General features: G+C 49.7%; 2 protein-coding genes across 2 annotated transcripts; one reads left to right on the top strand and one right to left on the bottom strand.

The window, feature by feature from the left end:
* The first annotated feature begins 2,277 nt into the window (after window positions 1–2,277).
* LOC123181337 (methionine gamma-lyase) lies at window positions 2,278–5,781 on the top strand. The gene is made up of 2 exons (XM_044593589.1): window positions 2,278–3,148; window positions 4,957–5,781. Exons 1-2 carry the CDS (start codon window positions 2,365–2,367, stop codon window positions 5,553–5,555), a joined length of 1,383 nt encoding a protein of 460 aa, XP_044449524.1. The 5' UTR covers window positions 2,278–2,364; the 3' UTR covers window positions 5,556–5,781.
* Window positions 5,782–5,841: 60 nt separating this feature from the next.
* Window positions 5,842–12,749, bottom strand: LOC123181338 (pyridoxal reductase, chloroplastic). Its single transcript, XM_044593590.1, has 8 exons — window positions 12,499–12,749; window positions 11,149–11,377; window positions 10,943–11,036; window positions 10,653–10,776; window positions 10,336–10,437; window positions 10,083–10,234; window positions 9,882–9,975; window positions 5,842–6,275 (listed from the first exon to the last, which is right to left on the bottom strand). Exons 1-8 carry the CDS (start codon window positions 12,643–12,645, stop codon window positions 6,090–6,092), a joined length of 1,128 nt encoding a protein of 375 aa, XP_044449525.1. The 5' UTR covers window positions 12,646–12,749; the 3' UTR covers window positions 5,842–6,089.
* Between the last annotated feature and the right edge of the window lie 556 nt (window positions 12,750–13,305).

Raw genomic sequence — 13,305 nt, 5'->3', positions numbered from 1 at the left:
AGTGCTCAACTTGAACAATACAAGCATATCAAGCCATGAATATCCTGAAAATTGTCAATGCTCACCTTGAAGTATGGATACCATCTTGGGCTTCCGCGAATCTTGGGTGGAGTCTGACCAGATGGTCTCCTGATCATCTCTCCTCTAAGCTCCCCAATAGCAAAAAGCACTTGCTTGAAGTACCTAGAGATGGTCTCCATTGATCTCCTGAACATGTTGTGAATGACCATGAACCTCTGATTATGGCCAACAACATGGAGGAACATGGCCACTTGCTCTTCCACACTGGTGTTGATGCTATCTTGTAGCAGCCCCCCGGTCCTGAAGGTCTCGACAGGCCTGGCAAATGGTGCTCTTTTCATTCGAAGCATCCACAGAGCCTCGACGTCATTGCAGTTGTAGATGTAGTTCAGATTTTGGATCCTCTCCTGTTCCCGGGAAACAATGGACCATAGCGGATCAAAGGTCTCCCAGCACGACGAACAGCTCTCTGGTGCATGAACATGACCCATGCCTGAATCACACTAATCAATGCTGCTGCCTGGATTATCAGCCTCATCCGTGCGTCCATAACCTAGTCGACATCGACGATTCATTCAGTGGGAAATCGATCCTACACCTAGCTTAACGGCCTAACCACTGAGCTAACAAAGGGGGGGTGCTTACCGACATCGGAGACGAGGACGACGTAGGGGGAGCCATGGCACAGACTAGGTCGACCAGACGGTGGCCAACAACAAGGGGAGCACCAGATTCGCCGCAAACGCCGCCGCCTCTATCACAGATCTGAAATCGCAGCCGCCGCCGGTGGTGAGGCAGTAGGGAAGAAAGGGGGGCAGTGGCTATGGGTGAGCGAGTGAAAGGGGGGTGAGGCTAATTTGGCGCCGGGACGGCGCGCTAGATTTCCATCTCCCGCCATCCCCCCTCGCCCTCGCCTCGCTCCCGCCCGTGCGACCTCACGCCACACTCAGCCTGGCTTGCGAGAAACTGCCGATCCGAGCGTTTCAGCGAGCCAGGCTCTGGGCTACTTTGAAAAGCGTGCGATGCAGGGCCAACAGGAAAATCAGGCAACCAAACAGGCCTCTCCCTTCCCGCACGGGTCTAGTTGGGCTCGATGCGGGCAACCAAACACGCCCTTAGTGATTCTACTCTCTTATTTGTGTGTACACTAGCCATGTTTCCTTTTGCATATCAATCGTGGTTTGATGGTGATGTATTTGCACACAAGTAGAACTTCCGCACGGGATTGGCTTGCATTGTACTAGTACTAAAATTCAAAGTTCGCTCGTTACAATTTCCTATCAGAAAACCTGTGGCTGTGATCGAGTTCGTCGTTCAAAACAAGAAGGAAAAAACTTGCACAGTTATGCGATTACACGCACGCCGATACGTTTGGTTTGGAAGGAGAAGTTGAACACGATTTTGCCTTGTCGATGGGCCAGCTAGGATCAGTCAAACACTCGTGACCCCGTGATCGTGATGGAACGTAACCATCTAAAAAAGTGGCGAGCCCAGACGCGGATAGACGCAGCATCCTGATACGGTTTGCCCTCGGATGCTCACTTTTGCTGCTAGATTTGGGAAGATTCACGGCCAGATTCATTCGAAATCTGCACGAATCGTCTATCTTTGTGGAGGACGTACCAGAATTAGCATGCATGGCGGCCAATTTTGACTGCTACTAGTAATGGTCGCCTTAGTATAGGATAGGAGGCCTGCGTTTCGGTTCATTGAACATGGACGCCGTCTCTTTTCACCGCCGAACATTAGTGCATTGAACCTGGTTTGCTGTACGTACATATTCACCCTGGCCGGCCGGTTAGAGGGCAAAATTAGCCTGGCATGCTGTTACGAACTGTCGCATAAAATTTACTCCCTTACTTATTAAATATAAGAGATTTTTTCTGCACGACGAAAGAAGATTCTCATTACTCACGGAGAAATATAAGAGATTTCAATGTTGACTACGTACAAAGCAAGCTGAGTGAACCTACACGCTAGATTATGTCTATATACATAAAAGGCTCGAGGAAGTAAAACATGATGCATGCGTTACGATTTCCAGATCTTTTGGCACAAAAAATGCTCAACATTACACTTGTCATGCATTATTATTGACGTTACAATTTACAAAGAACGTACGATCTTTTTTTTTCCGGCACGTTCCTCCTTCCAATCCTCTGCCCGTATTGTCCACGTTCACGGCTCGCAGCTCTCCCAACTCCGGACTACCTGCCAGATCCTGAATTCCTGATCATCGGCTATAAGTTGGCACCGTCCCCTGCTCGCTTCCCCACACCGCTCTTGATCGATCTCGCGCTCTCTTCTCTGCAAAAACATCCAGTCATCCGTCCTACGATCCCAATGGCCCACGTCCTCGCCGCCGCCGAGCCCCTCACCCTCCTCAAGCGCCCGCCGCCGCAGAACGACGGCTTCGGCGACGACAACGGCAGCACGGAGGAGAAGGCGCCCAAGGCGCGCCGCCGGGAGTCCGACCCGGCGGTGGCACTGGCCGCGGCGCGGCACGAGTTCGGGGAGCACGGCGGCGTGAACATGTCCATCGAGGCCTCAGCCACGTTCACCGTGATGGAGCCGGACACCATGCGCCGGCTCTTCACGGGGGAGCTGGGCCCGGAGCGCGGCGACCTGTACATCTACAGCCGCCACTTCAACCCGACGGTGCTGGCGCTGGGGCGGCAGATGGCCGCGCTGGAGGGGACCGAGGCCGCCTACTGCACGGCGTCCGGCATGTCGGCCATCTCCTGCGTGCTGATGCAGCTGGTGGGCGCCGGCGGGCACGTGGTGGCGTCGCGCTGCCTGTACGGCGGCACCCACGCGCTGCTGTCCCGGTTCCTGCCGCGCACCTCCGGCGTGCAGGCGACGTTCGTGGACGCGGACGACGAGGCGGCCGTGCGCGCGGCCATCAGGCCGGGGGAGACGCGGGTGGTGTACGTGGAGACGATGTCGAACCCGACGCTGGCCGTGGCCGACATCCCGATGCTGGCGCGGGTGGCGCACGAGGCCGGGGCCAAGCTGGTGGTGGACAACACCTTCACCCCCGTCGTCGTCTCGCCCGCGCGGCTCGGCGCCGACGTCGTCGTCCACAGCGTGTCCAAGTTCATCAGCGGCGGCGCCGACATCATCGCCGGTAAGGACGCACACATCCCGGAACTACTCCCAGGTTATGTTGCATGTTCCATGCACGCATGCAAAGACAAGAAAGGGCAACAGCTGTTGCTTACAACGATCCACGTATGCTGGTTAAAAGTCCCACGCATGCAAGCCTATCTCCCCAACTTAAAAGTTCGACAAAGTCCATACGTACTACCTAGTTTTTTATTTTGGATTGCAACAACCCCACGTTTTTAGTCAACCGTCATCTTATTTAACTGGTGCGTAACGTTTTTGTAAAACTAGTATACAACGTATGAATAGCATTGCTTTTCTCCGGACGTGTCATTAGTTCTCAAAAAGTTAGGAAAAAACTACGGCAGTAGTATCACTTGACACACCCAAACAGATGGTACGTGCTACCATGCATGGTGGGGCTAGCTACGCTCAAAGCAGCAGTGCTAGCTCACATGCAATGCCCTGAGACACGGGACATCCCGGGGCTGCATAGGTTCAACTAGAAAAAAGAAAAGAAAAGAATAGTATATCCATGTTTAAAAAACGGTCTGGAATAATGATGGAATAGCGGTGAGTAGTACTATAATTATTAGGAGAAAATGGTAAGAATATGATGGAACAGCGTTGAGTAGTAATTAGGAGAAACTGGTACCCCTCTAAGTAACGATTATGATATGATCAATCGTAATCCTTAGTTTATGTAGTTGGTCATATAATAGTACTAGTACTATTACTTGTGCCTAACTGTGGATAAAAACACGTGCTCTATTTAGATTAGTCACTACCCAACCCCCTAACCAAATCTGCAGTGGCTACCTTACTGATACTGGATAGTACAATCATGAATATTTTGGTAAAAACATATTACTCCTTTCATCTTAAAATAAATGTTTCTGATTTACTAAATTTTATACGGAGTGAGTACTGTAGAAGCACAATTCAGTAGCGGGTAATTCACTGCCGGTGGCCGGGCCATCACTTGACGGGAGCATGCATATATGCAAAGAGGCTCTCGACACGGGCGCCTCTCACTGTTGCACCCCACGCAAGGTGGTCGCCGCCCCCGTGCGGAGACAAGGCCAAAAGGACGAAGCGATGAGTCAGCGATGCTCACCCTCACATGTACCCCTCGTTCGAAATTACTTGTCGCAAAAATGGATGTATCTAGACGTATTTTAGTTCTAAATATATTCATTTCCGAGATAAATAATTCTGAACGGAGGAGTACGTACCATGAGTACTCGTCTGTAGCCAGCAGTGGCTACTTATCTCTAGCTGGTGCGCGTGGTGTCCCACCTAACCCGTTTTGGCCGCGCACGCGTACGCTCCCTCGCATGCCACCACCACCACCGTCGATCGTCTCGCGGCCGGACGCGAATGATGGAGCCTCAGCTGCCTGCTAGCTCTCCACGGTCCATGGACGACGCTACGCTACGGGGTCGTCCTTCTTTGGCTCCTTGCGCGTTTTCGCGCCATCTGGTTGATCATTGCGCGAGCGAGCTGTTCCTCTTGCCAGTAATAATTGCCAGCCCGTGAACGGTGCACATCCCACACATTCATTTTCTTTGGTCCGTAGTAGTCCTGTCATGGCATCGCTCCAAGCGGTGCCGATGGTCTCTTGTGGTTGCGGTTTTGGTGCCTAGCGCGATACACCGAACCAAACATGAACCCACTCACCATCACCAACAAACAACTGATCTCTCGCAAACTTGCATGTAGTATCATGTAGGTATGCATGCATCTGACAAATCATCAACCTATGTGAAATCTTGCAGCACCTGACTCAGCATTGGAGTAGTAATGACTAACAAGTGTTGACGATTCCAGGTGCGATCTGCGGGCCGGCGAGCCTGGTGAACTCCATGATGGACCTGCAGGACGGCGCGCTGATGCTGCTGGGCCCCACGATGAACGCCAAGGTGGCGTCCGAGCTGGCGGCTCGCCTCCCGCACCTGCCGCTGCGGATGCAGGAGCACTCGCGCCGCGCCGCCGAGTTCGCGGCCCGGATGCGGCGCCAGGGCCTCCGCGTCACCTACCCGGGCCTCCCCGACCACCCGCACCACGCCCGGCTGCGCGCCATGGGCAACCCGGGCTACGGCGCCGGCGGCATGCTGTGCCTCGACATGGGCACGGAGGAGCGCGCCAACCGCCTCATGTACCACCTGCAGAACACCACCCAGTTCGGCCTCATGGCCGTCAGCCTCGGCTACTACGACACGCTCATGTCCTGCTCCGGCAACAGCACCAGCAGCGAGATGGACCCCGAGGACCGCGCGCGCGCCGGCATCTCCCCGGGCCTCATCCGCATGTCCGTCGGCTACAACGGCACCCTGGAGCAGCGCTGGGCGCAGTTCGAGCGCGCCCTCGCGCTCATGCAGCAGCAGGACACCCCCGCCGCCGCCGCAAAGTACGGCAAGGCCGTCTGACGACCCAAGAGGCTGCGTAAACCACCAAGCGCTGATGCCTCATGGCATGTAATGTATTATAGTATATACTCCTACATTTACTAGCTAAGTAAGCGCCATCTGAATCTGTTCAGATGGATGGACATGCTAGTGTGTTAAGCAGCACGCTAAATTAGTCTTTGGGGAGCGTACTGCGAGATGCATCATGCATGTATTATCGGAATAAATTTGGCGTAATTTCCTGTCAGTGATGATTTGTCAACTGCCATCCCGATTTCTCTTTTTGCTCGCACGCTTCGATTCTGCGTTTACCGTGGCTTGTTGCTGTCCATACCAACACCAGAATACTCTGTCTCAGCAATCAGCTACAGTTAGTTATCTAGTCAGAGCTTACAATGGCATGTCTCTGAACTCGGAAGTTCTGAACTGAACTCTGAACGCAGAGGAGAGAAAGCAACATGTCTCTTTTCTGCACAAAACGAAGGGTATCTCTCTGCTCTTTATTTTAGGTTGATGTCGTGTTTAATATTGGCGTTACTGCAGTTTCCAGTTTGCTCATGCGGTCTGAAATATGTTCTGAACCATCTTCTTGGGGCACTCCATCGCCGCGGCTTCCAGCTCTGAGATCTCATCAGGGCTCAGCCTCCAGCCGAGCGCACCCAAGTTGTCCTCCACATGTCTGACTGTTTTCACGCCCGGAATCGGAATTGCGCCTTTGCAAATGCACCAGTTTATAGCCACCTGCGTTCAGTTAAGCGTCAGGCTTTGTTTATCAGTGTAAAAAAAATCAGATTTGCATATGTATGACCATATATATATGCTAATTGCAAATTACATTGACGAACGCGGGACGATCTCTTCTTGAAAACTCTAGCTAGCGGTAGTGTACTTGTCGTTATTCAGTCAAATCTCACATGTCATCGCGTTTGTCGTGGAATTTTTGGAGATAAATGCTGCAGGCAGATTCTATTTGAATGGCCTTGGGTTTTATGTTTGCCATTTTGTTCAATGTCGATGTTTGACTTTTACTTGGCATCATTAAATAGAAAAAACGTGGTATGTGCACCAAACAACGCAGAGGCTGGGGGATAGCATCTTCAAAAAATAAAAATAAAATTACACGTGGTAAGACCGCGATAGCATGACCACCTCTCAGGCTACAGGTGGGACTGCCGGTGGACATCACACCTTTCTTTTTTTGAGGGGATGGACATCACACCTCAATCCACATTTTTTTTTGAGTCTAAACATGCTTACTTTATTCACTCAATAACCATAGGGATACAATTGATGTCTGGCGGGTTTATTAGCCACAGGTGGCGCCGGACCCCAGACCAAAAGCATGTTTAGCGAGGCTATGTGCCTCAACATTAGTTCTCGTCCTTCAAAGATGAAGGAGCACTGCTGAAAGATGGTAGCAGTCACATTAATCTCCCTAACTATCGTAGCATATGGTCCTCCTGTTCGGTCCTGGATATCTCGAACAACGCCTTGACAATTAGAAGTGATCACCACGCTATCCAATGGAGGTCAGCGGTTAGCACCAGTGCCTCATGGCATGCCACCGCTTCCAAAGTGGCTGGATCGGTCAGTCCACTAAATTTCATATATGAGGCTCCCAGAAACATACCTTAAGAGTTTCTGCACACAGCGCTAACACACCTCAATTCACTTGATCCTGACATGGCCAATAGTGGGGGAGCCCGCCCAATACGTAGGTGGGCTTAGCGGGCTAGTACTATCCAACTAAACATGGGCAATTGTCTCAAAAGAAAAAAACTAAACATGGGCAAAGACACTGTCATTGGGAGTTTGATCGTGGTGGAGAAACAAGCAGAACGTCGTGGGCAGTGGTGGTGACTCCGATTGGAGTGTGTCACTTTCCGCACCGGGTCACATGCATACCATGGGTGAGAGTAGACCTGGCCATCCTCCGGGCCGGGCCGGGCTTCGGGCCAGGCCTGACCAAGCCCGAGGTAGAAAACTCAGGCCCGAGCCCGGCCCGGCAGTCGGGCCTACTTTTCAGGCCCAAGCCCGGCCCGTCACAGCAAAAAACACACCGGGCCTCAGGCCTCGGGCCGGGCCTCTTCAGTAAACGACAGAAACAGCGGGCCCAGGCCCGGCCCAACCTAGTCTTTGGGCTCAAAACCTAGGCCCAGGACCGGCTCGAGAGCAGCGTCGGGCCGGGTGGCCCATGGCCAGGACTAGGTGAGAGGAACCGGCACGCGACCATCTGAGTACGGTGAATTCGTCCAAGGAAGCCTCGCTGCATGGCGATGCAATACCTTGTCGGTTGTGTTGAAAAATTCCCATTTTTTTAAAAACGGAAAGTTTCTTGAAATTCTAAATAATTCTTGAAAACATGAATATTTTTTGCAATTTATAGAATATTATTTTAATTAGTGGACATTTCAAAACAATATTTGGAAACACGTATTTTTAAACCCAATTTTTTTGAATTTGTGAACAAATTTTGAAAATGAAATATTAAAAAATCCAACCAATATTCGAAAACAACAATATATTTGATATTTGTGAATTTTTTAATATAAATACAAAAGGGGGGAAAGGCACAGAAAAACCAAAAAAGAAAGGAAAGAAAAAAAACATAAAGAGAAAACATTAGAAAGACGAAAAACGGATCATGAGTGGTTTTCCAACAAATAGGAACCTTTCAAAGGTTCCCAATATTGGATCATGTACTATGTTCTCTCTCTGCAAATGGGCCGGCCATATCTCTGTCGATCGCTCAATCTCGTGTGTGAAGGGACGACACTTTGACGCAAGGCACGTCATATAGGAATTACTGCGTCACCACTAATATTATGTATCTGTATTACTTGCTGCGATATGTATCACCTGCAAGTGCCTATATACCACCTCCAGTGGGCTGGCTCTTTAGCAGGCAAGCGCTCCCGACTAAGCGATTGACTCGTTTAGGGAAGCTTCACCACGGGTTTTGTGAAGCTTTTGGATGGATTCTTTGTTTATTTTTTTTCTTATACTTTTTTTGTTTTCTTGATTGGTTTTAGATTTTTTTTTCGTTTCTTCTTCTGTTCTTTTTGCTTTCTATTTTTTTTCTGAATTGACGAACATTTTTTCAAATTCATGAATATTTGCGATTTTTAGAACATTTCTCAAACTCATGATTTTTTGGACTTATGAATATTTTTGAATTTATGAACATTTTTCTATTTCATGATTTTTTGAATTTGTGAACTATTTTTGAATTCACAATTTTTTTTGAATCAGCGTGCATTTAAAAAAATTAGAATATTTTTTCCAAATTCATGATTTTTATTAAATGCCAATGAGAAAAACTCGCGTACGCTCACTCGACACTCGCTCATTCGTTTGTTGGAGTTGGCTCGAGCGCTGGCCCAGGCCCATTAGCTGCTAGGGGCGCGACCTCGCGACCGAGCGGCGTGAGGATTGTTGCTCGCATTGAGCGATACACAACACCTCCCATTATCGAGTAGGCCAGCGCGTGTCGAGTGGCTGATATGTGGGACAGATGGGCCCCGGTGGGCTGAGTGGGACAGCCCACCAAATTTTTGTCTTAACCGTGGAACCCTGTAAAATGTTTTAAGGCCCTGTTTGTTTCAGCTTTAGTCAGCAGATTTTTGTGGGAAAAATTAGAAACTGAAGCAAACAACTATTTGTAATCATCTCTGCCAGTGAAGCTGAATCTAGATTCGGACCTTTTTTCGTGCAATTGCCTAAAGCACGTCCAAGCGTACTTGAGTGGTAAAGCAAATTTTGCGAGTGAAGCTAATCCACATGTCATTAGAAGCCAACAGGGCCTAAGTGGGATGGCTTGATCTTGCCGACTAATGCCTGCCCACCTGCAGCCTAAACCGCCTCACATTCCTAGCTACATGCACACGTCCGAGACATGCCGTAGCTCGTGCAAAGCTATTGTTACCAAACGAGAAAAAGAAGCTGCAATTTTCATAGAGATTCAAGAATTGGGAGGAGCTTTTGGTAGGTGTATTGAGTTATGCTCGTAGGGAAGCCAATGAGGCAGCTCTCAGACGTGCAAAACAGACTAGCAGCACTAGAAGGAGATGTCTTTGGATGGACTTCATTCCTGCTTTTCTTACTGATGTTTTACAGTATGATTGTAATCCTTATTAGTGTTTAATAAAGCTCCTTGACTGAAAGAAAAAAAAGATGTAAAATTATGGCATGCACATGGTTTTCTAACAAATTCTTGTAGGGTAAAGCCACATTTCAAGAACTCTGCCTTTACTATGTAAAAGAAGACCACTTGCTGTGACAGACCCCTCATCATTTAGCAAAATTTGGGTCACTCCAAAGTCGTTCTGCACTTAGGAAAACACGTACCTGAGACATGGTTTTGCCCTTTCGGTCGGCAATACCACTCAAGCAAGACAGCAGGGATTCCAGCCCAGGAAGAATCTGCCGGAACAACACAGATCTGCATTGCAGGATATGTTGAAGAAGAGAAGAACATACACTCATCAACTGCAATGCAATTTCAGAAAAGGGAAACGGCGTATTTGCTCGTCCCCCATCGGCAATTACCTTGGCCCATTTGGAAGGTTAGAGGCGTCATATTTCCCGGTGAGCATGCCCAGCCCAAGAGGGCTATAAGCGATGAGACGAACGCCGAGAGAGTCGCACACGGTTTTCAGCTCCATCTGCTCATCGCCCATGCTCAGCAGCGAGAACTGCACCTGCATTCACAGTAAGTTTGAGGCATAACTACACTGAATGAGAAGTATAGTTAGGCCCAATAGGCCGAAGATGCACGGCCAGCCATTTTCTCGCAGCTAACCTGAGCTGAGCTCAAGGGGACACCTCTGGATGCTAGGTAGCTGTGGATCTTCAGAAGCTGCTTCGGCCCATAATTGCTCACACCCACGGCCCGGACAAGACCCTGAAAACGCCACAAACTTCCAGTCAAATGAATCATAGGAAACGTAGCATGGCGTGTGCACTGCACAAATCTTAATTCAGAAACTTTGGCCAGTTATGTATCTGAAGAAATGATAGTCAAATCATACATATGTAGGACTGAGTGTGCACTGCACAGAAAGGAATTCAGAAACTTATATCGATGGCACCATATGATTTGCCTGAAAAAATGGCAACCTTGTCATACATTTCAACTAGACCGTCCCAGAGAGCGCGCTCCTGCAGAGGTGCATAGTTAGCAGTAGACCAATGCAGCTGCCCTATTCCGAGCCGATCGATCTGTAACCTTTCTAATGATGACCTGCAAAAGAGGCACTCCGTAAGGTGATTAGGAGCTCAAGGAAATGCAACTGCTCAGATATGCTCCGTCCCCAATGAGCTATATGTTTCTGCACAAATCCACTGAATGGAGTTGAACAAAAGGAAACATGGCTGATGTACATTAAGCACACAAATTGGAGGAGTACTTGCAGGCGTTGACAAACTGGCCTGACGTTAGTCGCCAAGGATACGCGGCAAACTTAGTTGCGATAATCACATCGTCTGGAGACTTTATTGGCCCTGTGACAATACAAGGGCATAGAAAGTGTCATAAATTTAAGCCATACAAATGATAGAACAATTATGTTGCTGAATTCATTTTAAGCAAATTATGCTATCCAACAATCGAAACCTTGGCACTCGCGGATAAATTTGCCGAGCAGCCTTTCGCTTTGGCCATTCAACTTCCCAGTTCCATAAGAGTCGGCGGTGTCGAAAAGGTTTATGCCATTCTTCAGAGCCAAATTGAAACACTCCTGCAGTTCACTATCCATGCTTTCCTGGTAGCCCCAGAGCAGCTGGTTGCCCCATGCCCATGTTCCAAAACCCATGGGGGAAACCGAAAGGGGCCCAACTTTCACCTACATTTGTGAAACAGCAATGTTTCCTTGAGCAGAATTCAGTGAACAAGAGTTGATAACCTAACGTACTAATTGTACAGTCCTCTTTTTTTTTCTGAAGATTGTGTTGCATGTTATGGTTCAGACTGTCATGTGAGCATACAAACAAGAACAATTAGCGAGTTGGCTTTACAAATTTCTGGACACTGCACTTGTTAAAAGTTCAATGTTGCTCTGGTCCATCAGGACATTGTGGAAGAGGGATGAGAGCTGATCAGGTCAACTAACCCTCTGCTTGTTTTGACCGTGGTCTGATGAATCAACCAACCCATTTTCTCCTTTTCTCGAGAGGTGCTATCAACCAATTTTACTAGAGACGCTATGTCAGTAGCTTTTCACCCACCTAGAGTTAAAATAAGCACAGCAACAGCAAACTTCTGTCAAGCCTGTAACCGTTCTCACGCGATGTGGAACTTTTGGGTCGCCGTGCACGGCTTCGGTAAAGAGGAACGGCAGCATCTGAATGCATATCGACAATAGCTCTGAACCAAACGAACAGGGGCTTTTTTCCGTTTGATCCGCAGCCCCTGGGACACCACAGATTAAAGTACTGCTCTGCTAATCTAATCGCGTTCCTGCCTCGTGAACGAGTGTGGGTGTGTGCGAACTCAGACGGAACATGAAGTTTGTCCTCGTGTCTCATCTACTCGCCATTCTCTTTGATGGCGAGCTGTACCGTACCGTAGGTTCAGAACAGCTCAAAAATCAGCAACACACTGTGAAAAAGAGGGCGCTGTGTAACCATTCATTGTTGTGCCCATAGTTCGATACTGTGTTAAAAACTGCAACCAAGCCCTGCATGCCTGCCTCACAGTTCACATCGCCAGTACCCTAGTTTAAGGCTCTGGATAAGCAAGACTGCAATGTTTTTTTTTGTATCAAAAACAGGGGAAGTGCTGCGATGGTTGCACGGGTATAACTCGTCGCTACGAAATTCATGCAAAATTGATGTGAGATCGCCGCATTCCAACCGGTTTGTACTCGGTGAGAAAAGATTGCTTGTGTGTGTGTGTGTGATCTCGACTAACGTGTGACTGTATAATATGCAGGAGACATGTATAGGAGAGCTGGCGTGTCGGGACCTTTTGCCACGGCCAGAAGAGGGGTCCGAGGCGCAGCGCCGCGGCGGGCGGCGGCGGTGACGGAGGTCGCCGGAGGAGGACGCCTCCGCCGTGCGGCTGCGACGAGAAAGGCGTCGCCGGCGCCGCCTTGGCAGCCGACAGGGCCATCGTCGGTGGAGGGTGAAGAGAGAGGAAGGAGGCGCGCTCGTTCGTGTCCGTTCGTCTCGCGATAAAACCCCGTTCGTTTCGATGCGGCACGCGTTGCGTTTTACTGGCATGTGCATCGCACGTGATCTCCTTTTTTAGGGTAAATTACAGGTGGGCAAATAGAATGTGGGCTAAATTTGTTCTGGTCCAAGCCCAGCGAGCATGTATGATTTTTTTTTCCAGAAAATTCTGTAAACTCGCATTTCAAACTTGAACTTCTCCGGACGGCCGCCTTGGGAGCTCTGTGGTGATGGGCATTAGAGCAACTCTAACAGACCCCGCATCCGGCGCAAACCCGCATAATTTCGGCGATTAGACGGGCTCGGCCTATTTTTCTGGCCAGACCAGAGCCCGCATCGGTGCACCGGCCCGTAAATTTTTTTGCCGCAGCCCGCAAACGCAACCCCCGAGCCACTATAACTGCGGGTTTGCGGGGCAGATGCGGGTCGAAACCCTATCCTCCCGCCGCCGCGTTCCCCTCCAATTCCCCACCGCGCCGCTCGATTTCTCGCCGCCGGCGAGCCTTGAACCACCATGGCCGACTCGGGGGATGAGGCGGAGCGCCGCCGCCGCGCCAGATCTGACGCCGCGCGCAAGCGGGGGGCGCGTCGCTGGCTCAAC

This window comes from Triticum aestivum, chromosome 1D, assembly GCF_018294505.1.
Source record: "Triticum aestivum cultivar Chinese Spring chromosome 1D, IWGSC CS RefSeq v2.1, whole genome shotgun sequence".
NCBI classification, from domain to species: domain Eukaryota; kingdom Viridiplantae; phylum Streptophyta; class Magnoliopsida; order Poales; family Poaceae; genus Triticum; species Triticum aestivum.
The sequence above is the reverse complement of the archived record's forward strand: the minus strand, read 5'-3'. Positions and strand labels throughout refer to the sequence as shown.